The 26,225-nt window shown below is 36.9% G+C and overlaps 1 protein-coding gene across 1 annotated transcript in view; it reads right to left on the minus strand.

Annotated features, from left to right (window-relative positions):
- LOC148947403 (Y+L amino acid transporter 2-like) overlaps window positions 1-25,657 on the minus strand; it is a 75,530-nt gene extending 49,873 nt beyond the window's left edge. Inside the window, 3 exon segments of the mRNA XM_089095833.1 lie at window positions 2,845-2,970; window positions 11,594-11,912; window positions 25,443-25,657. Coding sequence (XP_088951959.1) covers window positions 2,845-2,970; window positions 11,594-11,912; window positions 25,443-25,583 — 586 coding nt within the window. The 5' untranslated portion in view covers window positions 25,584-25,657.
- Between the last annotated feature and the right edge of the window lie 568 nt (window positions 25,658-26,225).

The following is a 26,225-nucleotide window of genomic DNA, read 5'->3' on the forward strand; positions in this document are numbered from 1 at the left end:
TTTCTACAATCATTAAAAAGGTCACATATTAAATTATGAACACTTTATTCTCCCCCCCCCCCAACATCTAATGCTAAGTAAAATCTGTCTGTAAAAACTGATCCTATCTGTTTTCTCTAGTTTTGTTTGGTTTTCAAGATATTTAAAGGTTTTGTTTTTCTCAAAATTATCATACCTCACTTGCACAGATAGTTTGAAAACGGTACTTTTGAAACAAAAATTGTTTCTACCATATCTTAGATACCTAAATAAACCATACAAGGACAAACATATTCCCTTATTAATTGTCATTTTTCAGTTCTTCCTAAGGGGCTGCCCCTTCCCATCATCTGGTATACATCTTAAAGCGCCACCTGTCCCATCACACTTATATTTTCACCACACATGACATACTTCGTGCCACTCGTGGCACACTTCAGGCACACGTGTTACACGTCATCTGGTGTAGTAAATTTCGGGGTAGTCGGTTTTCACTCTTCTATAAAATATACACTGTATAGCATAAAAAGTTTTGAGATTTCGTACAATCTAAATAACACATGCCTATTAATTTAGAAAAGGCAACAGCCATTTCATGTTTTTGGAATTTCCTTGGTTTTTCTTTCCTTTTCTGACATCACTTGAAAATTGTGTCTATTCAAAATAGAAATTACAACATATACCCAGGCCAAAAAAATCTTGACCAAATGTTTAATGTCCCCCATCTCGAAAACCAAGGAAAACCAAATTTTAGCATTGGCAGCAGTAATTTCCTTTTTACTTGGGTTTGTGCTAGTGGGCTGCAGGAGACTATAGAGGAAAGGATAAGTTCCTATTTGGGTCCTAATTTTATAAATTTAGAACACGACATCAAAGTTTGTTTTGGTTGATTTTTTTTTGTGGATTTTGAACGCCCACACTTTCAGCTTAGTAAGTTTCAAAACGTTATTGAATAACAATTTTGAGAGTTCAAATAGATTGAACATTTTTAGAAAGTTGTCAAATTTTAAAAATATGCCGATACGTGATAGGGTATTCATCACTTTTTTATTTAATAGACCACCGTGCTAGAAGTTAGCACCCACGTGCTGCCACTATGTGACAATGCAAGTGGTAAATAAAATGGATGGTTGTTTTCCCTCTCTTGGCCTCAGTGCCGTTTGCATAGACAGTCATGCAAATCAGTCTTCCAAAAAAAAACAAGAAAAAAAAAGAATTAAAACGTAAAAAATATTACCTCGACTGTTAAAAAAATATTTTTAATTATAATCAGACAATTATAACTTTTATGGTTCAACTACATCCCTACTACTACTAATAATGGGAATTCACTTTAGTACCAATCAGCGTGAGCTCAACACAGCTACGCACGCTTCTCCTCAAACCAAATTTATTCAAAGCCTCCCTATTTACAGCATCCCTAGAAGTTTTCATTTCCCTCACATCCTTACGACATCAACCAACCCCATTTGGGAACGATCTGCTTTTTGTTTGGCCCAAGACGGTTAGCCGACAAAGACAACCTTGGGCAATCTGTAATCGTCCGTTCACAGAATGTGTCTAAGCCAGCGTTGCCAAAGCGGTAGAATTGTACCGTTTTTGGCAGGGGCGTCGTTTGGGGCTGGCAAGGGGGGACAGTTGCCTCCCCCCAATAATGTGGAGAAAAATAAATATTATACATTCCATGTCCTTTGTTTATCCAGATATGGACCCCTCTTGCCCCCCCCCCCCCCAATAAAAATGCTGGAGATTCACCCATGGTTTTTGGTACAATTTAGAGGTCCTGGTACAATGCGATATATTTGAACTTTTTGGCACAATCAATTTTTCTGGTAAATTTTGATTTTATTTGCCTCATTTTTGACTCAGACATCTATTCCAAGTTCTAGCTAACCGAAAATGTTCTTTCTTATTACAGGAATTTTTAAGCTATTGTTCAGATGGTACAAATTAATCCTTTATGGTACAATTTTAGTCAGAAAACTGGTACAGTTTATTTCAAATCGTTGGCAACGCTAGTCTAAGCCATCTCAGCCTTTCCATCATTATAGCCCTAGAAAGCGGGATTGATCCATACTTTTTGTACAGCTTACTGGTTGAGATACGGTCAGTCAGTTGGTTATCCAAAACAATTCCTAAGAAATGGAATGTATCGAATCTAACACGATTTTAACTATATAAAAACCATTGTTTAAACTTAAAATAAGGACCAAAATTTAAACTTAAAACTTACAAAAATTATTCCGTATATGAGGGGGGATGCCCCTTCCTCAACCCTCGCTCTCAACAGTAGAGTTTGGCGTTTTGTCACAGTCCTTTAAGAAAGGCTGCTTAAACACAAGGGACATTGAGTTTGAATGAGAGGTACTTTAAAGAACATTAAGACCTTTGCATAATTGATATATCGATTATTTCCATGTTGCATTTATACTTTTCTAAAATACTCTAACAAACTTAAAAACTTTTTCAGCCTTTCCAAATGTAATCGTCCCCTAAAAAACAAGGCACCACTGCGTATATAATAGTTTTCTTTAATTTAATGGTCTTTAACAAGAAATTAGTATTTCTATTACACCCTCAAAGTGTAGTACACCCTCAAAGAGTCAAAGGGTGTAGTACACCCTCAAAGTAGTATTACACCCTCAAAGAGTTTCAAGAGGAGTACCAACTTTAAAACCAAATTCTATAAAAAGGATGGGGGGGGGGGTAAAGACTAAAGAAGCTAGTTTTGTCACAGAGGTATAATGTTTTTTTACGAATATCACTCGATTTTGGCCTGTTTGAATTTATTTGTTCTTCCTAACGGTAGGTCGGACTCATGGTAAAAAGTTTTGCATATTTTTTCTTGTTGAGTTGATAAGTTACCTTGAATTAACTTCCAAATTCCAATGAGGATTATGATTACTAATGCAAATACTTTGGCTACAGTAAATATATCTTGGACGCGCATTGCCCAGCGGACGCTTGCACAATTGATTGCTGTCAATAAACCTAAAAAAATAAAAATAAAATCAATTCTGAGTCATTAATTAATAAAAAGTAATAATTCTGTTAATAAAACAAAAGATAATAAGTAACTAGTAAAAAATAAAACAAAATAATTCATATGAGTAATTGAATATTTAACAATTATAAACGACTAAGCTCTTTAAAATAAGATTTTTTAAGATCTATTTTTTCAGCAAGGTGAGATGTTTTGCCAATATTTACTTCATGGATGAGGGAGGAGGGTTTTTGAATGAAACGCAAAAATAGTAATTGGCTGAAAAATATAAGTAACTTCAAGAAACAGTTTCTAAATTTTTAGCACAACAAGGATCGGAAGTCCCTTGAGTATGTCACCAAGCTCTTTTGGTGACTTGATAATATGCTACTATTCTTGACGATCAGATAACTGTACTGTATTGTAAAAAACTATGCAAACTAAAAAAAAAAAATTAAAATCATAACCTTTCACCAGAATTCAATTTGGGCTAGCTGTTTGTGTGAACTAGTAGGTCGATATGACCTCAGTGAATAATCACACAAAATAACTGACACTTGGCTATGTTTGGCAAACGCAAGGCCCTCCTGTCATTCGCACCAGTAACATCCAGGCTCCTGAGAGCAAGGCTCGATGGTAAACGTGGAAAATTAACCTTCATCACCTGTTTTGCCCACACAAATGAAGCAGAGGAAGAAGATAAGGATGACTTCTATACTCTTTTAAGTTCTGTGCTCTCGTCAGTACCTCCTGATGACTACCTCGTCCTTCTAGCAGATATGAATGCTAGCATTTCAAATGAGTCAGGCCTGTGGGATTTTGCTGTTGAACCCATAACAGTAGATAGCCTAAAGGACAACGGAGAGAGAATTCTGATCTGCTGTCTCGCCCACAATCTTACCATGGCAAACGCGTGGTTTCAGAGACCCAACATAGCCAAGTGTACCTGATATGATGGATCAACGAAGAAGATGCTCGACTATATCATTATACACCGACGATGGCTGTCGTCTGTGCAGAATTGTCGCACCTACCCTGGCACCAAACTTGGGAACACCGACCATCGTCTTGTTGCAGCTAAAAATCAACCTTTGCCTAAAAGCTACAAAAACCAGCCAAACATCTCGAAAAATTGATACCTACCGTATCCAGAAAGACCTCGCTTTGGCTAAGTAGTGTCAGGTTGAAATATCCAACAGATTTAATGTCCTCACGCAGTGCGATGATAGTGAAGGTGTATGGAAAGTCTTCAAAGTGAATGCTCTTTCAGCTGCAACTAGCGTTACTGGAATGAAGCAGCGTAAGAAAAAAAATTGGACCAGCAATGAGTCCCTCGCCATTATTAATCGCAGACGAGAAGCCCGCCTTCGTAAGGACATGATAGCGTACAGGTAATTAAATAAAGAGCGTAACATTATGCTGCACAAAGACCGTAAGACCTTTATTGACAAAAATGAACGTGAGCTTCAAGAGGCCGCCAAAAAAAGGACATTGGAGCAACATATAAGATCCTCCGTGAGCTCTCAGGTCAATACGCACAAACTACATCGAATCTCCGTAACGCCAGTGGCGAGAATATTTACGATCAATCACAGTGCCCTCACCAGTGCGAACACCACTTCGAGAAGTTACTACACTCAGACCCACCCGAAAAAATCAACGATCAGTTTACTACTGCTGCTACTGACAATGCTATACCTGCCCTCTATGGCACTGAATTTACAGCAGAAGAAATTAAAGCTGCACTACGAAAGCTGAAGAACAACAAAGCGCCAGGACGATGTGGCCTGACATCAGAGCTCCTTAAAAATGGCGATCCATCCATGACCCTATGGTTACAAGTGCTGTTTAACACTGCGTGGTGCTCTGAAATGATTCCATCAGACTGGAAGACAGATTTACTTGTGCCAGTCTACAAGAGGAAAGGAAGTGAAGTAGAATGCAATAATTATCGTGGCATAACTCAACCCGAAATACCCAGCAAACTCTTCACCATGCAGCTCCTCAAGCGGGCAACAAAGTACCCCTATCCCCTTCATCACCACCAGCAAGCTGGGTTCATGCCAGGTAGGTTCACTACTGAGCAAATCCATAAAATTAGACAGCTGATAGAAAAAACTCTGAAATATAAAAGGAAGACGTACATTGCCTTCGTCGATTTTCGATCCGCTTTCGACACTGTCGACAGACAGTCACTGAGGATGATCCTTCAATCTTCTAGTGTATCTAAGAAAATTGTCAATCTGTTCAAAGAACTATATTATAAGACCGAAAGCGTTGTCATTGTAAATGGCCATCTCTCATCATATTTTCAAATTATAAACAGTGTTCGGCAAAGCTGTGCTGCTGCTCCCGAACTGTTCCACTGTGTCATGGACCATGTTCTCAACAAAACACTGCTGAAACTTCCGTTTGGCATCAATTTTGCTGGAAGAGCTCTGTCAGATGTTGACTTCGCTGACGATGTTGCATTGGTATGTGAAAATCTCGCTGAAATCCAAACTGCCCGGGAAACGCTAGCATCTGCTGCAGAAAAATCGGGTTTAAGGGTAAACTGAACCATGACCAAGTATTGCCTGTGAACAAGACACCATGCATCCCCCTGACAGCTATAGAAGTAAATGGCCAAGATGTTGAGATACTTAAGCAGTTCACCTACCTTGGTTCAATTTCTGCTCAAATGGGAATCTAAATGCAGAATTATCAGCAAATGGATTGAAACGCCCCAGAGGTAGACAACGCATAAGATGGCCGGATATCATCCGTGATCGACTCACAGCGTGGAACATTGACCCCAGCGAAGCTCCTACCCTTTCCCAAAACAGGCCACTCTTGAGACGACTAACGGCACTGACGTCTGGCTGCCTCTACACTGGTGACGCTGCCCAGCAAGAGCTTTAAGTCAAGTAAGGCAAGTCAACCTAAGGCTAAAGATAAGGCAGTAATGTGATGTGCTGTTAGTGGATCAGCTACTCCAATCAGTTATGTGAATTTGGGTTTTGGGTTTTTTCAAAAGAGCAGTAACTCTAAATTTTTTCATGAGTCATGATCATGCATCAAAGAAAAGAAGGCTGCTTAATCAGGTGATGTCATAGCAGTGTGAATTTAGAACAGGACAAAAATGATGATGTGGGTATTTAAGGCCAACTTTAAAAAAGTATTAGGATGACATTTTTTTTCCCGTTTCGAAGCATTGTATATATAAAATTTAAACTTTGGCGTAAACACTATGGGAGGATTAAAAAACTACTATTATAAATGGAGGAGAGGAATTTGAAGATTTTCACGATTCTCTGTTATATTGGGGTAACCTCTAATTCTATTAGAGAAACCTGGTGGGATTTCTGCTTGTCGTCTCTGGCGGTTTACAAAACCATCAGGGTTCTCTGACAAGTATACTTTCCTTGGCGGTACAAAAGTGTCACACTATTTGGCCCCAGGCACCATAAAGACTAAACCTCCCCTATTCCTTTTCCTTCCCTCACTGCGTATAGGATTATCTGCCTATGTCAAGTGATATAATCTCAGCCTCTCTTTAGGCTTCGTACTTTTCTTAGGCTAATTAATGAAAATCGAAGATATAAAGAAAAGATTTTTTACTATTCACATTAAACTCAGTACAAAAAAACTGATAAATAGAATAAAAATCTTACCACTAGAATGTTCAGCCTCGTATGTGCTGCGGGTGGCAGCAAAAATTTTCCAGCCAATCCAGACCGTTGCCGACTACCACCCTAGCTCAAATGAATAAAATTTATGACCCTTTTTCCCACCTCCGTCAATTTGGACCAAACTTGTTATCTGAAAATATCTTTTAGCTATGGTGAGTTACCCGTAAAACTGGGCAGTTATACCTCGTGAATTTAATTGCCTACGCAATAAATGAAAGAAAATGGCATGGCCAATATTAAAAGAAAACTAAAAGATTACCACAAAGGGAAAAGGGGATAGTTACAGAACCGAAAAAGAAAAGAAACAAGGAAGGATATCTCTCTGAAAAAAAAGAACCGAAGGTCCCAACAAATACAATACTGAAAATGAATGGAAATCAAATGTAAAAAAAAATATTTGAAAATAGAAAACAACCTTATAAGAGGATTGATACTTCTAATCTTATCTCTCTCTACACTACAGTGGCCATTATTTCTCGTTGCTTCACGATTAAATACTCTCGCTTTGAACTAATGCAATAAATTTTTGTCTTAAAGACCGTCTTAGCCCGTTAGCCGATGTTAACTACAGAAAAGGTTCGTTAACTACACGATACTCTTGACCTTAGAAGTTTGTAGAGGATTTTTAAATACCTTGGTTCAACCAAAAGAATAAAACATAAATAAAGAAGGTATTCGAGGAATATCAGAGCTATTCGATACTCATTTTAAATAGAAATTATTATATTGTAGTGAAGAGGACAGAAACATGTGAAAGATAATATAAAGTCCATAGACGACGAGTCACTTCAAAAAAATTTTGAGGGGAATCCAAAATTTTTGCGTGTACCACTGAATAGTGGATTTTGCCTTACATTTTCCTCTCAATAGTCTCAGAAAATAATACGATGGGAGAAATTTTTGGTGGCACGCTGACTTGCCGAAGCCTTTGCGGTAGTGGCGCATATTTCTGGCTGCACGCCATCAATTTTCGGCATATCTTTGGGGACTACCCGTGTCTAACCCGCTTAAGCTCTACAAAGACGATCATGGATCTATGTGTAGATGACCTAATACAACTAGATCCTGGCGCCGCACCGATGAGGGAAGACCGGCAGCGGCAGGGCCAAAAACAGCAGTGGCGGCGCACCGCCGGTAAGATGTCAGCGGCATGCCGTCGGCGCGATCAATGTTGACCGCAAACATTAAAGTTTTCATCAGTCTTTCTCAAATCACAGCTTAAATTTATAAATTTACTTTCTCTTTTCATTGCCAGTACACTTTCATAGGGTACTCCACCTAATAGCTGCGTGTAGCAACCAAACTGTCATATTCTCGTTAAAGTCTCTCACCTCCCTTCACTTTCCCTTTTGTATTTTTTTAAAGCTGCCACATAATGCTCTATAACATCCGTCTCTCCTTTAAATTAAAAAAAAAAAATATAACTTTTTTGCATCCCTGCTTTCAATGAAACCAATTCAAGATATTATCATTTAAATATAATACATCCCTAACTCCCCCCCTCAGGATACCCCCTTGATAGGATACCCTATCTGCGTTGAATTAAAAAAATAATTAACTTTTTGGTATCCCTGCTTCAAAAAATAAATAAATTTGAGATATTATCATTTAAATGTAATATCTTCCTACCCCCCCCCCTCTGGATACCACCTTGATAGAATACCTTCTCTAATTTAGATTAAAAAGAATAACTTTTTGGCATCCCTGCTTTCAAAAAAAGTTCAAGGTACTATCACTTAAATATAATAACTCCCTATGCCCCCCCCCCTCTTAATATCATCTTGATAGGATACTTTTGCTGCTTTAAATTAAAAAAAGTAACTTTTTGGCATCCCTGATATTAAAAAAATGAGGTATTATCATTTAAATATGATATCCCCCCCCTCTGGATACCACCATGATAGGATACCGTATCTGCTTTAAATTAAAAAAAATAATTAACTTTGTGGCATCCCTGCTTTCAATAAAAAAAAAATCGAGATATGATCATTTAAATGTCATACCTCCCTACCCCCCCCCCCCTCTGGATACAACCTTGATAGGATACCGTCTCAGCTTCATATTAAAAAAATAATTTACTTAATAGTTAATTAGGTCACTATATGGTTCAAAAAAACACGCGAAATAACGTTAAATAGCTTAGTGTTCCTTGAAAAAAAAATATGAAGGTATGAGTAAAGGTGTACAATGACAACAATAAAAATGTCGAAATTACTCAGATATACCTCAAATTATCGGAAAACTGAGTTATAGATTCGCCGTGGCATTCAATATGATCCAAAGAATCTAATTAAAAGGGAGTAAACATAAAAGCCAAATTAGGCCAGTAGCCTATGATAAATTGCAAAATACCCAAGACGATGAACAAGTCCCAATGGAGGGCCCAGGGTCTATCAACATATTTCAATGGTTTCCCAGGGAATTTGATATCATTTTCTTCCGTCTCCCCTTTAAATGAAAAAAATAATTATCTTTTTGGCATCTCTGCTTTCAATAAAAAAAAGGAAATGAGGAATTATCATTCAAAAATTATAGCCCCCTATCCCCCCCTATAGGCTATAGTTTACAATTTTTTTATGAATCTTATTTTTGGGGTAACTTCTGTTTCAATCTTTAATTCCAAACCATGTACATAGTTTGGTCTATAGCTAAATTTTGTCTCAATAGAAGGTTTTTTTAGGGGGGAGGGGGGGGGGGTAAATTTCTTCAGAAAAAGATTTTATTTTCTTTAATCTATCAGGCGTTTAACAATTGTGCATTAAACATTAAGAAAATCTTATCTAAAAACAGCAAAAGAAAACAAAATTCTGCAAAATTACGATTCAGCTGTAGAAACAATCTGTCGACTATCAGTTTTAAAATTCAACTGAAGCTGTATAGAAGTGAATGCGTTATAATTATCTTAAAAATAAAATTCTTGACTACAAATGATGTAAGAGTTAGTAAGTGGTAAACGGCATTCGAAATGATTTAATCTCATTTCATTAAGACGATACTTTTTTTGTCAACATATGAAGAACAGTATACATTGTAAATGAATGTCTATTTTTTATGCAAAGTAACAAAAGAGAGGAAAATTAACGAACAAGAGACTAGGGAAGAATTATGGTATGGCAAGTAATATTTGGCATGGAAAGTCACTGGTGATAAATCGCTAGGGGTGGCACCGTGATTGGGTGATTTTCGGAGAACCAACTTTTTTTCGGGGTTACGCATAGATTTTTGGGGAAACACCCGAAAATTCGGCGATGTTGCAAGCCCTGCATGATTTCTAAACAGGAAAATCCACCGGTCCACCGGTGCGGCACCGGGGTCTAAATACAACCATTACTAGCCAAATGCATTTTTATGGCAATGAGGATTGAGTATACCAACTAACTTATCATTTTTACTTAAAATGCAAAGAAGTTTGGTAAATTTGAGGTAAAGCTATGATGAAATCACTATGCGAAACAATGGGCTTCTGAACTAAATTTTTATCAACGGGTCAACAGAATTAAAGGCAACAACTCCGATGTCCCCAACCCCATGCGTTTTGTCTCTGACTTAGGGAAAACAAATTCAGAAAAACATACCAGAAAAAATATCAAAATATTAAAACAGCGTGGGCTGTTAGTTATATAAAAAAATGTTCAAGTCACCCAATAGAATAATCTTTTTTAGTTTATTACCACTTAAAAAAATATTACAATTGACTCACCATACCGTATATTACTGTATATTGTAATTTTACAGCCTGACACAAAAAATCTTTTACATATTATACAGATTTATAATCCCCCTTACTCCTCTATTTTACCAAAATATAAATATTTCTAGAGCTACAGGAATTATTTTTCAGAAAATCTACCACAGAAAGATATTACAATTCTAGATTTTGAGGGTTGTTAGTCTCCTAAAAAATATTCTTTTCTTGGTTTAGTGCCTCTTTCAATGCTAAACATTGTAATTCTGTAGGCCTCAATGATTATTTTTTTTGAAAGCTGTTGATTTATCATCGCATTATAATGCTCTTTCCTGGGATATTACAATTTGCTAACACTTCTTTCAGCAGCTTACATTACTCGAAAAACAAATCCCAATAGACGAGCCCCAAAATATGCGACTGTAATATTCCAGCTCGGAAAGGATATTCTCCTAGGAATTCTTGATTTGTTACCACTTTAAGGTGTTCCCACCTCGGATAATACTGGGATAATAATATTTTTCTTTAATTAATGAAACTTAAAAAAAACATCAGGGAAACTGAGATACAATACAGAAATTTAGATCGAATCAGTCCATTGAAGAGAGAAGGAGCGGATAAGGGATTGTATCCTGTCTAAAATAAATCGTGATTTATATTATTTCCCTTATACTATAAACATTTATCATAATTCGGGTGTATTTTGCTAGTCTGGTGAGCAGCAGAAGGGGTGGCCCCATTTCGCTCTTAATGTCAGAAGGAATACCGTCTGTGAAGGGGGGGGGGGGTACCAATTGTTTTTACATGAAATATGAAAATCCCAGAAGTTGGCTATTTACAGATAAAAAGCTGCAGCAAGAAGCAGAATTATTATTATTATTAATTTAATTTAAATTTTGAACACTGTTAATAATTAAACTTTAAATACGAAATATTATTAGTAATTTAATTATTAATACTAAACATTTTTTTATAAGCTTAAAGACACGATGTCTTGGCTAATGTAAACTTATTTACATAGTTTTATCGTTACAAAATGAATTCATGCATTTGCAGTGAGGGGAGTCGTTTGGGGGGGGGGGGGGAAGGTTCCCCCCCCCAAAAAATGTGCAGAAAAAATATCATATATCCCATGCCCCTTGACAATCCGGATCTGGACCCCTCTGGCTGCTCCAATAAAAATGCTGGAGATTAGCCCCTGTTTGCAGTAGAAAAAATAGTCTTTTGTTTCGGATTAAGTATAGAACTGAATATTAGAAACGTAGTGATGCTTACAGATACATGCTACAGCAAGAAGCTGCAGTGACAGATCAGGGGGAGCACATCCATCCATGAATGATTCTAATAGGTACAATGCAAAAGTGAGCGAGACGACTGCTTGAGATGCTGGACGAATGATCACCATATTTACCCACAAGCTCAGGTATGCTGGAATAGGACCAAAAGCCTCTAAAATATAAGCATAGTCACCACCGGATTTTGCCACAATTGTTCCCAGTTCGGCAAAGCAGAGAGCACCAGCTGTTGAAAATAAACCTGATATTGCCCATACTATTAAGGCTACTCCCGGAGATCCAGCATGAATGAAGACTCCCTGAAATAAATTTTGATTAATGAATATAGAGGTTTGGCGCACCTGCAGTTAAAAAATTAAACCTTCATTTTAACAAAAAAGATTCTGCTATAATGGAGCAACTATGGGCAATATTTCCAATATTCATTAAGGCTACTCCCTGAGATCCAGCATGAATGAAGACTCCCTGAAAGAAATATTGGCTAATGAATATAGAGGTTTGGGGCACAGTTGAAAAATTACACCTCCATTGTGGCAGAAAAGATTATTTGAATGGCCAATATCATTAAGGCTACTCCTGTGGATCCACCTTGACTAAAAATTCTCTGACAAATATCTCGGTTACTGAATGTACACATATGGACCTTTTCAAACGATAATTGAAATAGTCTACCTGTTGCGCGTTAAAAATTGCAAATTTTCATTTTTTTTATTTCATTTACAATATAAATAGAAAAGTTTCGTAGTCAAAGACATTATTGACGCTTAGCCTTTGGTTGGCAGTAAACTAATTCTATTATATATTTTTTTACTGAGAAAACATAACAGGCTAATTTAATTAATCAATAGATTTTTTATATAATTACAAAAAAAATTAATACCAAAACGTCTCAATTGAAGTTGACTGTCTTGTTAGTAATTTTACACATTTTCATTTATTCTAAATTATAAAAGGAAACAATAATGTCAAAGAAAGTCTTAAATATAAGTATAAAAGGATAATTTAAACATTTTTCAAGGACACCTAAATATCTCACATGCTATTAATGCTTTCCCGGAGATCCAGCATGAAGTAAACTCCCTTCAAAAAAATTCGGTGCAACAGTATATAGTGCACCTGTGATTGAAATGGCGCAACTGGAGTTGAAAAGATACCTGACATTATCCATGCTACTAAGATAACTCCTTGAGACTCGGATTAAATGAACTGTCCCTTGGATAAACTTTGGCTATCGACTCTAGTGCTCAATAATGTTAAAAAACTTTCCAAGGCACTGTTTCTGAGAAACATCCAACGCATCTTTCTCGACCTTTTAAAACACCCATATTTCTGGGCCATACTTGACTCCTGCTGTAACCACGGCTTCCAATGTTCTAATTATCACTATTCCATCACTATGTTTACCGACAATCAATTAAAAAAACTTTTTTCACAAAATAAGTTTTTCAAAGAAAAGTAAAGAACTCCATTAAACCAAAAATGAGCAAAAATAAAATCAAATAATCCACCAAGCGTGAAACTACCGCAAATCAGCAATAAATAAAACCCAAAACAAACAGAAATTACAATAATTAACCGAGTCAAACTCAAAACGAGCAGAAATTTGCATAAGTTGGGCGCAAAACCCCTGTGCTTCCCCAAGGCCAGAACAAAAATTGCACTTTACTGCAAAAAATATAAATGTTTTTACTTTTATAACTTTAATAACTCAAATAATATTAACATTTTGATTACTAAATATCAGTATATGTATATTAAACTGACAATGCACATTCATTTGTAGTTTTTTCAGTAAAGTGCAAATTATGTTCTGGCCTTGGGAAGGCATAGGGGGTTTGAGCCCTACTCATGTTAATTTCAGCTTCTTTTTAGCTTAACTCGGTTAGTTACTCTAATTTCTGTTTCTGTTTTTATTTACTCGTTGACACTGATCTGCGGTAGTTTCACGCCTGGTAGATTATTTTATTTTATTTTTGTTCATTTTTGGTTTAATGGAGTTCTTTATTTTTCTTTGAAAAACTTATTTTGTGAAAAAAAAAATTTCTAATTAATTTCTATTCATTTTATATTGACATAGTCTTTTCAGGGAAAAAGAAAATCATTCTTTAAATCTTTTTTTTTTAAAGACTTTATAGTTTGGCCTGCTATTTGTATGCTGGAGGAAAATTTTCAGCAATTTTTAACAAAATACACCCTTTTAAAAATCTGAACACAAATAGTAGGTTTTTATTTAGTTTCATACCTCCTCTAGTTGAGCTGAAATGGAAAACTTAATACCATTCGCAAAAAAAGTCTGTTTCCTTTCTTTGATAGCTTGTATACACTATTTTGATTTGGTTAAATTTTAAAAGCAGAAGTAGCCCAGAAAATTTGAACATAATACGCTCAATCGTTCTTGGGGTACTGCTGAGATGCTTTATTGGGAATTAGCATTAACGCAGTGCATTTGATTTAATCTTAAGGCAACATTTAGTTTTTGAACATAATGGGAAAATGGGAGGAAGGGCGTGGGAGGGGGGCAATTTGTTCTCCAATTACTTTTGGCTATTAAAAAGGGCATTAGCTCTTTCTATTTTCAATCGAATGAGCCCTTTTCAAAATTCCTACGACACCTCCTTTGATACGAAAGGCCCTGGTCTAAACAAAAAAAAAGAAAACAATAATAATACATTATACCCACATCGATCTTTACTATAAAAATGTCAATCCTTCCAATCACTCGACTATTAAAAAGGGCACTAGTCCTTTCAATTTCCAATCGAATGAGCCCTTTTTGAGTTTTTACGACAACGCTTTCTATAAACACCTTATATGCCCACAGGACATAAATTACAACCCTCGCCATGAGGGCTGTGAGGGGATTGTCATCCTCAGAGACCTAATTTCCAGAACTTTCTACAACGTTCAATAAAATGGCTATCTCAAAACTCTGATTGGATATGTTTGGGGAAATGGTGGGCGTGAGAGGGGCGTTAGTTGCTCTCCAATCACCTTCAACTATTAAAAAAAAGGCACTAGCCCTTTCAATTATCAATCGAATGAACTGTTTTGAAGTTTCTACGACAACACTTTCAATAAAAACCTTATATGTCCCCCAGGCATAACTTACATTCCTTGCCCTGAGGGCTGGGGGGTTGTCATCCTCAAAGACCTAATTTAAAGAACTTTTAACAACGTTGAAGAAAATTTCTATCTCAAAATATTGATTAGATGTGTTTGGGGAAATGGTGGGCGTGACAGGAGGCTTAGTTGCCCTCCAGTCACTTCCGACTATTAAAAAGGGCACTAGCCCTTTCAATTACCAATCGAATGAGCCCTTTTTGAAGTTTCCACGACAACACTTTCTATAAAAACCTTATATGCCCCAGGGCATAACTTACAACCCTTGACCTGAGGGCTTTGAGGGGTTTGTCATCCTCAAAAACATAATTTCCGGACCTTTCAACTACGTTGAACAAAATGGCTATCTTAAAATTTTGATTGGATATGTTTGGGGAAATAGTGGGCGTGAGAGGGGGGTTACTATCCATCCAATATACAATAAATAAACTTTTGGGTAAATTTCATAGTAAGGAGGAAGTGAGAGTCATGGAGACAACAGGAGGTCGTCTTACTGGTTCTCAAGACATATCTGAATTTCTGTGTGGTTATTTTGAAAATGAAGGAAAAAGACTTTGCGATCAAGCGCGGGCTAAACTACGCAAATCTGCGAGTTTTGGATCTTTCGTTGAAAGACAGCCTGTAAGTCAGAATTCCTTTGAGTTTGCAAGATATTTGGAACAGGAAATGGCACGATTCTTGGGTACGATGATGTCAAGCTCTAGCGGGATGGACGAGTTTTCCTTGAAACTCATAAAGGCCACGAAAACGAGTGTCTTACCTGTGTTGACGCACCTCATCAACCTTTCTCAAGATCTTGGAGTCTTCCCGGAAGCACTAAAGATTGCAAGAGTGGTTCCTCTTCATAAAGGAAGGAAAGAAGATGACCCATCGAATCGAAGACCTATATCTATTCTCCCATTTTTCTCTAACTTATATGAGAAAGTGGTACATGCCCAGTTAAGTTATTATATTGAAAAGAATAAAATTCTAATGGAAAATCAATTTGGGTTCAGAAAAGGGCTATCTACGGATATAGCAGTTCTGAAATTGGTTGATTGGATTAGTGATGCATTTGAAGTTGGTCTCATACCCGCGGCTGTGTTTTTGGATATGAAAAAAGCGTTCGGTTGACCACTCAGAGGTTATTCAAGCTCTTGACTCGATTGAGGTGAAGGGTTTAAGTCTGGAGTGGTTTTCATCGTATCTACACAATCGGTATCAGATAGTTCAGAATGGGTCATTTTTATCTTCAAAAAAGAAAATAGAGTGTGGGGTCCCACAAGGGCCAATCTTAGGACCTCTACTTTTCATTATTTTCATTGATCGATTGAAACACTACCTGTCAGAGGCTCGTGTCATCTTGTTTCCAGATGACACTTTGCTCTTTCTGGCAGCGCCTTCACTTGATGTTTTGTATAATAAAATTCATAATGCAGTTTCCTAATTTCCAATTTTTTTTCGACAAAATGTATTAACCCTACACTTTTCGAACACCTTTTTCACAGTAATTTCTAGTACTTCATCAAGTGATGGAAATGATAATATCACAGTTCAAGAAAAAATGATAAAGAGAGCAGCAACAACGAAGTATTTAGAGTATTTCATTAATGAAAACCTGTCGTGGACATACCATTCAAGTGCAATAACTGAGAAATTAAGCAGAGGCCTTGGGGTGATGCGAAGAAATAAAAACCTAGCCCCTAAAAAGATCCTGAAAATAATTTATTTTTCTATATTTTACCCATGTATTAGCTACGGATGCTCTATATGGGCAAGTAATTTTGGAACATGTTTCAAAAGAGTACAAAAACTTCAGAATAGAGCTGTAAAATTATTATCTGGATTTCACGATTCTGACGTGGTTCCTGCTCATAAGAATTTTTAAAAGAATACGTTAATAGATGTATCCCAAGTTCGAGATTACCTAGTTGCGATTTTCTCGTAAAAGTACTTTGAATCATCTGCTCACCCCTGCTTTTGAAAATCATATTACTTTTAATGAAGACCGTCATGATATAATACAAAAAAAAGCTGATAACTTAAATCATGAGTTTGGGAGCTCCACTCGGGCATCTCTTGTGATTCGCCATTATGGTCCCCATGTTTGGAATATATTGCCCGAGTGTGTGAAAAATGCGCCTAGTCTTCCGGCTTTCAAGTCACGGGCAAAGAAGTTTCTTTTATCTCGTGAGGGAATTTGGTGTTAAGCCCACTCCAGGTTGTCATTCTATTTAAGGTATTTCCCCGATTTACTTTGCTTTTTTTTTGCTTTTTTTATCTACTTCTTGTCTTTTCCTCTTTCTCTCTTTTTTACTTTCTTCCTTCATCAGAGAAGTTTCTTGTGTGCTGATTAGCATCGTATGAATGTTATTTTAGTTATATGAGAGTTATAACCTCGCTTGCCCTTTCAAGCTTATTATCTTTCTTGGCAGGCGAAAGGCGAATAGTGTTTGTTTTCTTTTTTAATAAATGTATATCTCATCATCATCTCATCCAATCACTGCCAACTATTATTGAGGGCACCAGCCGTTGCTATTCCCAATCGAGTTATTTCTTTTTGAATTTTCTGCGACTATGCTTTCTATAAAAAAAAACCTTTTGTGCCCCCAGGGCATAGCTTACATCACTTAACCTGAAAGCTTTGGGGGGAGTGTCATCCTCAAAAACATAATTTCCAGACTTTTTAACTACGTCAAATAAAATGGCTATCTCAAAACTTTGTTTGGATGTGTTTGAGGAAATGGTGGGTGTGAGAGGGGTGTCAGTTATCCTCCAATTACTTTTCATTATTAAAAAAGGCACAAGCCCTTCTAGTTCTCAATGGAATGAGCCCTTTTTGAAGTTTCTTCAGCATTACTATCTATAAAAACCTTATATGCCCCCAGGGCATAACTTACAACCCTTACTCCTAGGGCTCTGGGGGGGGGGGGTTATCATCCTCAAAGACCTGATTTCTAAGACTTTTAACTACGTTGAACAATGGCAATCTAAAACTTTTGATTGGATGTGTTTGGGGAGAAGGTGGGCGTGAGAGGTTGCCCTTAGATCAATTTCGACTATTAAAAAGGGAAGTAGCCCTTCGAACTTCGAATCGAATGAGCCCCTTTTCAAGTTTGTACGACAAAGATTTAAAAAAAAGCTTATATGCCCCTGGGCATAACTTACAACCCTTGCCCTGAGGACTGTGGGGGGAGTGTCATCCTCTTAGTTATAATTTATGGACCTTTCAACTACTTTGAACAAAATTGCTATCTCTAAATTTTGATTGGATGTGTTTTTATAAATTGTGGGCATGGAAGGGGTGTTAGTTGCCTTCCAATCACTTTCGACTATTATAAAGGGTACTACCCATTTCAATCAAATGAGTCCTTTTTGAAGTTTCTTTGACAACGCTTTCTTATAAAAAGAAACCTTATATGCCCCCAGGGCATAACTTAAAATCCTTGCCCTGAGGGCTGGGGGCAGGGTTGTCATCCTCAAAGACCTATTTTCCAGAACTTCCAACTACGTTGAACAAATTGGCTATCTCAAAATTTTGATTGGATGTGTTTGGCAAAAAGGTGGGCGTGAGAGAGGAGTTAGTTGCCCATTAATCATTTTCGACTATTAAAAAGGGCACTAGCCCTTTGCATTTCCAATCGAACTAGCCTTTTTTGAAGTTTCTACGACAACGCTTTCTATAAAAACCTTAGGCTATATGCCCCCAGGGCATAACTTACAACCCGCGCTCTGAAGGCTGTGGGGGAGTGTCCTCCTGAAAAATATAATTTCTATCTGGAAATAAACTACGCTGAACAAAATGGCTGTATCAAAATTTTTATTGGATGTGTTTGGGGAAATGGTGGGCGTGGAAGGGATGTTAGTTGCCTTCAAATCACTTTCGACTATTAAAAAGGGCGCTAGCCACTCTTATTTCTAATCCAATAAGCCATTTTCTAAGTTACGAGTACAACTTCGATACGAAGTGCCCTGGTCTAAAACCAAGAACAAAAATAAAATAAAAAATAAATAATACATTGTGCCAACATCGTTCTTTACTTAGGCAGCGCTTTTGCGATGTCTATGATATGTAGACCATACATACCTGAACGGTGCACAGATATTGTGTACATATGGTGCACCAGCAATGAGAAGACGCATACTAATGCCAATATTGTCAAGGCTATTCCTGCAGATCCGGCATAAATGAATGATTACTCCTTTCTCTCTGTCTCCATACCCTTTCTTTCTCTTTCTCTCTCCCTCTCTCTTTTGACTTTCTTCGTAGTTACTGTTTCAGAGATTTTACTTAAATAATATGTGCATCTTCCCGCTCCTTTACAGGCCATAGGTCTAAGGCCTCTGCTGGCCTTATGAAGAAAATATCTAATGAAGAAAATATCTTATTTTATCTTACTCCCTGACATAAATCTTGACTAAGCCAATACAACTACTATTATGAGCCTATTAACAATATCCCACTACTGCTACTACTTAACAATTCATTTAATGAAACAAGATGGGTGTTAAGAATACCTCCAGTAATCACATGCAGCGCAAAAGCATTGTCTAGGTATATAGGTCTAATAGTATATTTGCTTGTTGTTCTTTCAAAGGTTTGATCCGTTGTAAAATCTACTACCTTGTGTTGAATCCAGATGTAGTGCTATACACATAACAGAAAAGATCTCCAAATCTTTTCCCCAGTTAGGACGGATATACCAGTCTTCATAGACATCTGAAAGCTTTATATCTTTACAAGGAATATAATCGTCAAGCTCTTTAAGTATCAGAGGCACCGCTACAGTATTAACTATAGTAAAGGCCATAACGTTTCAATATATCTTTGTTTTTTCCCCAGGGGCACTTCATATAGAAGAGATAGTCGTAAAAACTTCAGAGGGTGCTCAATCGATTGAAAATTGTAAGTTCTAGTGGTTTCTTTTCCCAAAATGCTTCAAATCAAAATTTCGAAATTGCAGTTGTGTTCAAAATGGTCCAAAGGTCAAGGAATAATTTTTTCGGAGTTGACTAAATCCTCCAAAGGTCTCAGGGTAAGTAAATTATGTAAGTTAAGAAATCTAGTTAATATTGAAGGGGTGGTTGCATAGACTTCGGAGAAGGCGTATTTAATTTAAAATCGAGAGTTTTAGATCCTGAAAATCAAAATTTTTTGTGCCCTCTTTAAGAGTCAAAAGGGATAAGAGGGTAACTAATTCTCCATCGCACCTATTTTTGCCCAAATGCATCCGATCAAAATTTTGAAACATCTGCTTTGTTCAAAATAGTCCAAAATTCAAAAATTTTAACTTAGGGGTTGAAAAATCTTCCATAGCCCCAGGGAAAAGGGTTGTAACCTATGCAAGTTACCCATTGTTAACATATAAGGTTTTTGTGGAAGGGATGGTTGTATTAACTTTGGAAGAGCTCATTCGATTAGAATTGAAACTTTTAGTTCCTTTTCAAGAGTCAAAAGTGATCAGAGGGCAAGCATCCCCTTTCCCCCTCCCATCCCTTTTTCCCCAAAGGCACACTGGAAAAATTTTGAGATAGCCATGTTGTTCAATATAGTCCACAGACCAAATAACTATGCTTCCTGGAATGGACTCCCTCTCCCCAGTACCCGAGGCAAGGGCTGTGAGTTATGCAAGTTTCTTGTTATTATTTTGTTTACTTTGATTTACTGATTTACAGGACAACTTTGATTTACAGGGCAAGGATTGTAAGTTATTCAAGTTGCTTATTGTTACTTTGCTTGCTTTGATACTTGGTTTTTCACCTTGATACTTTGACACTTTCTTTGCTTTGATTTTTTTTTTTTTTTTTGATACTGTTGCTTTTATACTAGTTTTGAGAAACTTCGACGTTGAAAAAAAAAACTGATCTTGAAATACGAGATTTTGAAAAACCTGAAACTTTGGCAATCAAACATTAAAATAAAAAAAAACTTTCAGAAAAAAAAAAATTTCAAAGAAAAGCAAAGATCATATAAAACTTAAGATTAGCAGAAATAAAAACCCATGACAATTCAAACTGAAAACAATCAGAAATTACTATTAAAGAATAAATGAAACCCAAAAGAACAGAAATTAAATAAACAATCATAGCAAACAAACATACAACAGGTACTAATAAATGAATGAATAAATCTTGAAATGAGCAAAACTGATATTGAATGCATGAATCAAGCTTAAAACGAACAAAAATCACTACAGACAGAGGTTTGGCAGCTGCCCCCTTCCCTAACTGTGAAAGTCTAAAACCTACTAAGTCATTTGCACTTTACTGAAAACTAATTATATTACAAATATTTCTTTAGTAGCCTACTTGTTAAAACACTGAAAATATAAATAAAAGTTACAGTAAAATATAATCTTGAACTGCTGAGCTTTTAACAATTAATATCGCAAATATTCAGTTTAATTTTACTAATTCTTTTCAAGGACTTTTCAAGGCACATATAGTTTTCAGTACAACGAGTAGGGTTCTAAACCCTATGATTTCTAAGAGCCAGAATATAATTTGTACTTTACTGAACAAAATTCAAATGAATTGACTGAAAAAATGTGCATTGTCAGTTTAATATACATATGCTGATATGTGTTCCTTAAAATCTTAATTAATCTTTGATTTCTTAAAGTTATAAAAGTAAAAACATTTAAAAGAATTTTTCAGTAAAGTAAAAATTATATTCTGGCTTTTAGAAAGCATAGGGTTTAGAACGCTTCTCAGATTAATTTCTGCTCGTTTTGAGTTTGACTTATTTTATTTTCTGTTTGTTTTGGGTTTCATTTATTTATTAATACTAATTTGTGGTAGTTGTATGCTTGGTAGATTATTTGATTCTATTCTTGTTCATTTTTCGTTTAATGGAGTTCATTACATTTTTTTAAAAACTTATTTTGTGCAAAAAGTTTTTTGATTAATTTCTGTTCGTTTTATATTGACATAGTCTTTTTCAGGGAGCAAGAGTGAGCCTCTTCTGAAGTTAAACCACCATCCCTTCCATTAGAACCTTTAATCCTGGGCATAACTTACAACCCTTGCCCCTAGTCTCTGGGGTATATTTCGACCCCAAAAGCCTTGTTATATGATATGTAGACTATTTCGAATAGAATGGCTATCTCAAAACTTCTATTAGACGCACTTCGGGGGACAATATGACGTGCGTGTAGAGGGGAGAGGGTAGCTGCCCCCTGTTCACTTTGACTCTTAAAAAGGGCACGAGAGTGTCTGATTACCAATCCAATGAGCCCCCTTTGGCGTTTATATGACCACACTCTCTATAAGAACCCTATATGTCCCCAGGGCAAAACTTACAACCCTTGCCCTGAGGGCTGAGGGGATTTGTTATCCTCAAAGACATGATTTCCAGACCTTTCTGATAGACTTATTAAAATGGTTATATCGAAATTTTGATTGGAACTGTTTGAGGCAATGATAGGCGTGGAGGGAGACATTTGCCATCTGATCACTTTCGACTAATAAAAATGGCACTCGTCTTCTCAATTTCCAATCAAATGAGCCCTTTTTGAAGCTTCTACGACAAAAATTTCTATAAAAACGTTAAATGCCCCAAAGGCAAAACTTGCGGTCCTTGTCTTGCGGGTTATGGGGGAGGGTTGTCATCATCAAATACATAATATCTAGACCTTTCAACTGCGTCGAAGAAAATGGCTCTCTGAAAATTTTGATTGGATGTGTTTGGGGATATGGTGAGCGTGAGAAGGGGGTTAGTTACCCTCCAATCACTTTCGACTATTAAAAAGGGCACCAGCCCTCTCAGTTTTCAATTGAATGAGCTCCTTTTCAAGTTTCTACGACAACGCTATCTATAAAAACCTTATTTGCCCCCAGGACATAACTTACAACCTTTGCCCTGGGGGCTCTCGGGGGTTTATCATCCTCAAATACATAATTTTCAGAACTTTCAACTACGTTGAACAAATTGAATATCTCAAAATTTCGATTGAATGTGTTTGGGGAAATGGTGGGCGTGAGAGGTGAGATAGTTGTTCTTTAATCACCTTCGACTATTAAAAAGGGCTCTAGCCTTTTCAATTTCTAATTGAACGAGCCGTTTTTGACGTTTCTACGACAACTCCTTCTATAAGAACTTCATGTGCCCCCAGGGCATAACTTACAATCCTTGCCTTGAGGGCTTTGGGGGTTGTCATCCTCAAAGACCCAGTTTCCAGAACTTTAAACTACATTGGAAAAAATGGCTATCTCAAAATTTTGATTGTATGTGTTTGGGGAAGGATGAGCGTGAGAGGGGGGTTATTTGCCCTCCAATTACTTTCGACTATTGAAAAGGGCACTAGCCATTTCAGTTTCCTATCGAATGAGCCCTTTTTGAAGTTTCTACGACAACACTTTCTATAAAACCTTATATGCCCCAAGGGTAAAACTTACAACCCTTGCTCTGAGGGCTGTGGGGGGGGGGGGGGGTTAACATCCTTATAGGCATAAGTTCAAAAACATTAAGATACGTTTAACAAATTGGCTATATAAAAATTTGATTAGTTGGGTCTTGAGAAATAGTAGGTGTGAGAGGCGGGCTAGTTGCCCTCCAATTACTTTCGACTATTAAAAAGAGCACTAGTCCTTTGAATTTACAATCGAATGAGCCCTTTTTGAAGTTTCTACGACAAATCTTTCAATAAACACCTTATATGCCCCCAGGGCATAACTTATAACCCTTGCCCTGAAGACTGTGGGGGGAGTTTCCTGCTCAAAGATATAATTTCAAAAACTTTCAACTACATTGAACAAAATGGCTATCTCAAAATTTTGATTGGAAGTGTTTGGGGAAATGGTGGGCGAGGAAGGGATGTTAGTTGCCTTCCAATCTCTTTCGACTATTAAAAAGGGCACTAGCCATTTCAATTTCCTATCGAATGAGCCCATTTTGAAGTTTCTACGACAATGCTTTCTATAAAAACCTTATATGCCCCCAGGGCATAATTTACAACCCTCGCCCTGACGGCTGTGGGGGGGGGGGGGTTGCCATCCTCAATGACCAAATTTCCAGACTTTCAACTACGTTGAATAAAATGACTATCTCAAAATTTTGATTGGATGTGTTTGGGGAAACGGTGGGCATAGAAGGGGTGCTAGTTGCCTCCCAATCACTTTTGACTATTAAAAAGGGCACAAGCCACTCCAATTTCCAATAGGTTGAGCCCTTGTCGAAGTTTCTACGACAACATATTCGATACGAAGTGCCCTGGTCTAAAGGAAAAACAAAATAAAAATAATGCATTGTGCCAACATTGTTCTTTACTTAGGCATCGCTATTACGCTGCCAATGACTTTAAGTCATGCAAGGGTTTTTAACTAAATTTAGGAAATAGATTTGTAGATCCCCAAACCCCTATAAATTAGGACTGAACAAAGGTAGGCAATGGGGCTTGAAACACTTTCCTTGTGCCTCCCTCCAACAGAGGATCTATATTACAAGGTTTCACTTTTATAACACAAAGATTGCAAAAAGTCAGTGCTCTTTGGAGGGGGGAGGTGTGGAGTTTTGTACTTCAGAAGGCATTGGTCTAGGTTAAGGGCTATTGAGAAGGAAACATGTTAAGAAGACAATTCTTACTTCCAAAGGGGGATTTAAAGCAAAATCCTGGGGGGTGGGGGATTCCAATATTTGACCAAATTGACAAGTTTATTTTGAAAAAGAGTGAAATACAGAAACAAAACACACACTGAATGAGGGCACCAGAAAAATCATGGGGGCGGGGTCCCCCACGTCCCTGGATCCGCCAGTGCTTACTTCATAATATACAGAATAATTGAAGCCAACACATTTTTAGGTAAATATTTCGCTGTCCATATTACTGACTTTTGAATAAAGTGAATATACTACTTGATGCCTTTTCAATGTTCCTTCCAAATATAATAATCACTTTTGCCGCAAATGAATTTTATCTCCTCCCCTATATATATACCAATTCAGGGTATTTATTTGCACACCGGGGGGGCGGGGAGGGGGTAAAGTTTATTTTTGATTCAAATAAGAGGTAAGTTTAAACTTTACCCCCACCCCACCCCTAGTGTGCAAATATATACCCTGAACCGATATATTTAGGGGTGGGGTAAAATTAGTTTACGGCAAAAGTGATTATTATATATGGAAAGAGCATAAAGAAAGGCATCGAGTGATATGTTCACTTTGTAGGTCAATAATTTGAACAGCAAAGTATTTACCCATTTTTACTGCAACTCCACTATGCTGCACCCCAACTCCCCCCCTCTAATGTACAGATGCATAACCCAAATTGCAGCATTTTTTACGCTTTGTGCGAATACATGTCTCTTGTTTCATGTACCCGTAAATTGAATTAACTGTGACAAAAACAAGAACTGGAAAAAAAGTGGCGGATAGTGAAGTGTATTGGAAATATATGATTTGGCTATATATTTATCTATTAGGGGGGTAAAGTATAGTGGAGCTGTGGTCAAAATATACAAGCTCTAATGCATATCATGAAGTAAGAAATGTCTTCTTAAAATGTTTCCTTCTCAATAGCCCCTAATCAAGACCTATACCCTTTAAGACATTTTCCCGGAGGATCATATAGCGTCAGGATACTTTCTTCGAAGTTTCATTTGCCTAACTTAGCTAAATTCCAAGATCATCAAAACCGCATAATCTATAATTTTACCAAAAAATTTTGATGTGACCGGAATAATGTCAAGGTGGCAACCATGCAACTGAAACCTGTTTCAGCAAAACGTCATACCTTTGGAGAGACAAAAATACCAGAACCAATAATAGTTCCAACAATAATTCCAACTCCGTTAGTAAGAGTAATCTGTCTTCTTGGATCAATTTCTACTTGTTCCTCTGTGCTTTCATGTCTAGTGTTTTTAAGATTTCTCATCACCACAACAAAGCAAGAGAGACACTGATATCACCGAGCATAAAAGCCATAGATGGAACGTAGCTCCCTGCGTAGCGCTGCCAAGATTGAGTTACGATGAACTTCTAAATCAACTGCAGTGTTAATCACCAACACTTGTGAACTACTACATTGTTAAGTACTTGGGTATTATATGGGCAGTTACAAGGAAACCAGTCAGGAAAAACCTGTTTTTGACAGGTTAATTCATGACACCGCTATAAAGTAATGGAATGCATAGCGTGGTTTTCATTGCGTATACGATATTTAAATTGTTGATTTTTGGGGTTTAGGGGGGGGGGGGGAAGGTACCTAGGTTAGGTTAGGTTACGTATTTAATATATGCAATGCTTCAACCCCACCCCCTCCCCCCTAATGTGCAAATATATAGCCAAAATTTGTTTATAAACTATTATATATTCATCCTATTTTATTTTATTTCATTAGCATTAACCAAACTTGACTTTTTAGAAATTCCCATATAATGCCCCAGTACCCATTGTTGTTTAACATTTTAATGACTAAATCTATCCAAAAATAAAATGCCAAATAACAAAAACCCCATGCCAAATAACAAAAACCCCATGCCATGGATAGCGCAGGGAGACTCCGTAACAGGGTTTT

This window comes from Artemia sp. Qi Xiang Cuo, chromosome 10 (genome assembly GCF_049724085.1).
Source record: "Artemia sp. Qi Xiang Cuo chromosome 10, ASM4972408v1, whole genome shotgun sequence".
Taxonomy (NCBI): Eukaryota; Metazoa; Arthropoda; class Branchiopoda; order Anostraca; family Artemiidae; genus Artemia; species Artemia sp. Qi Xiang Cuo.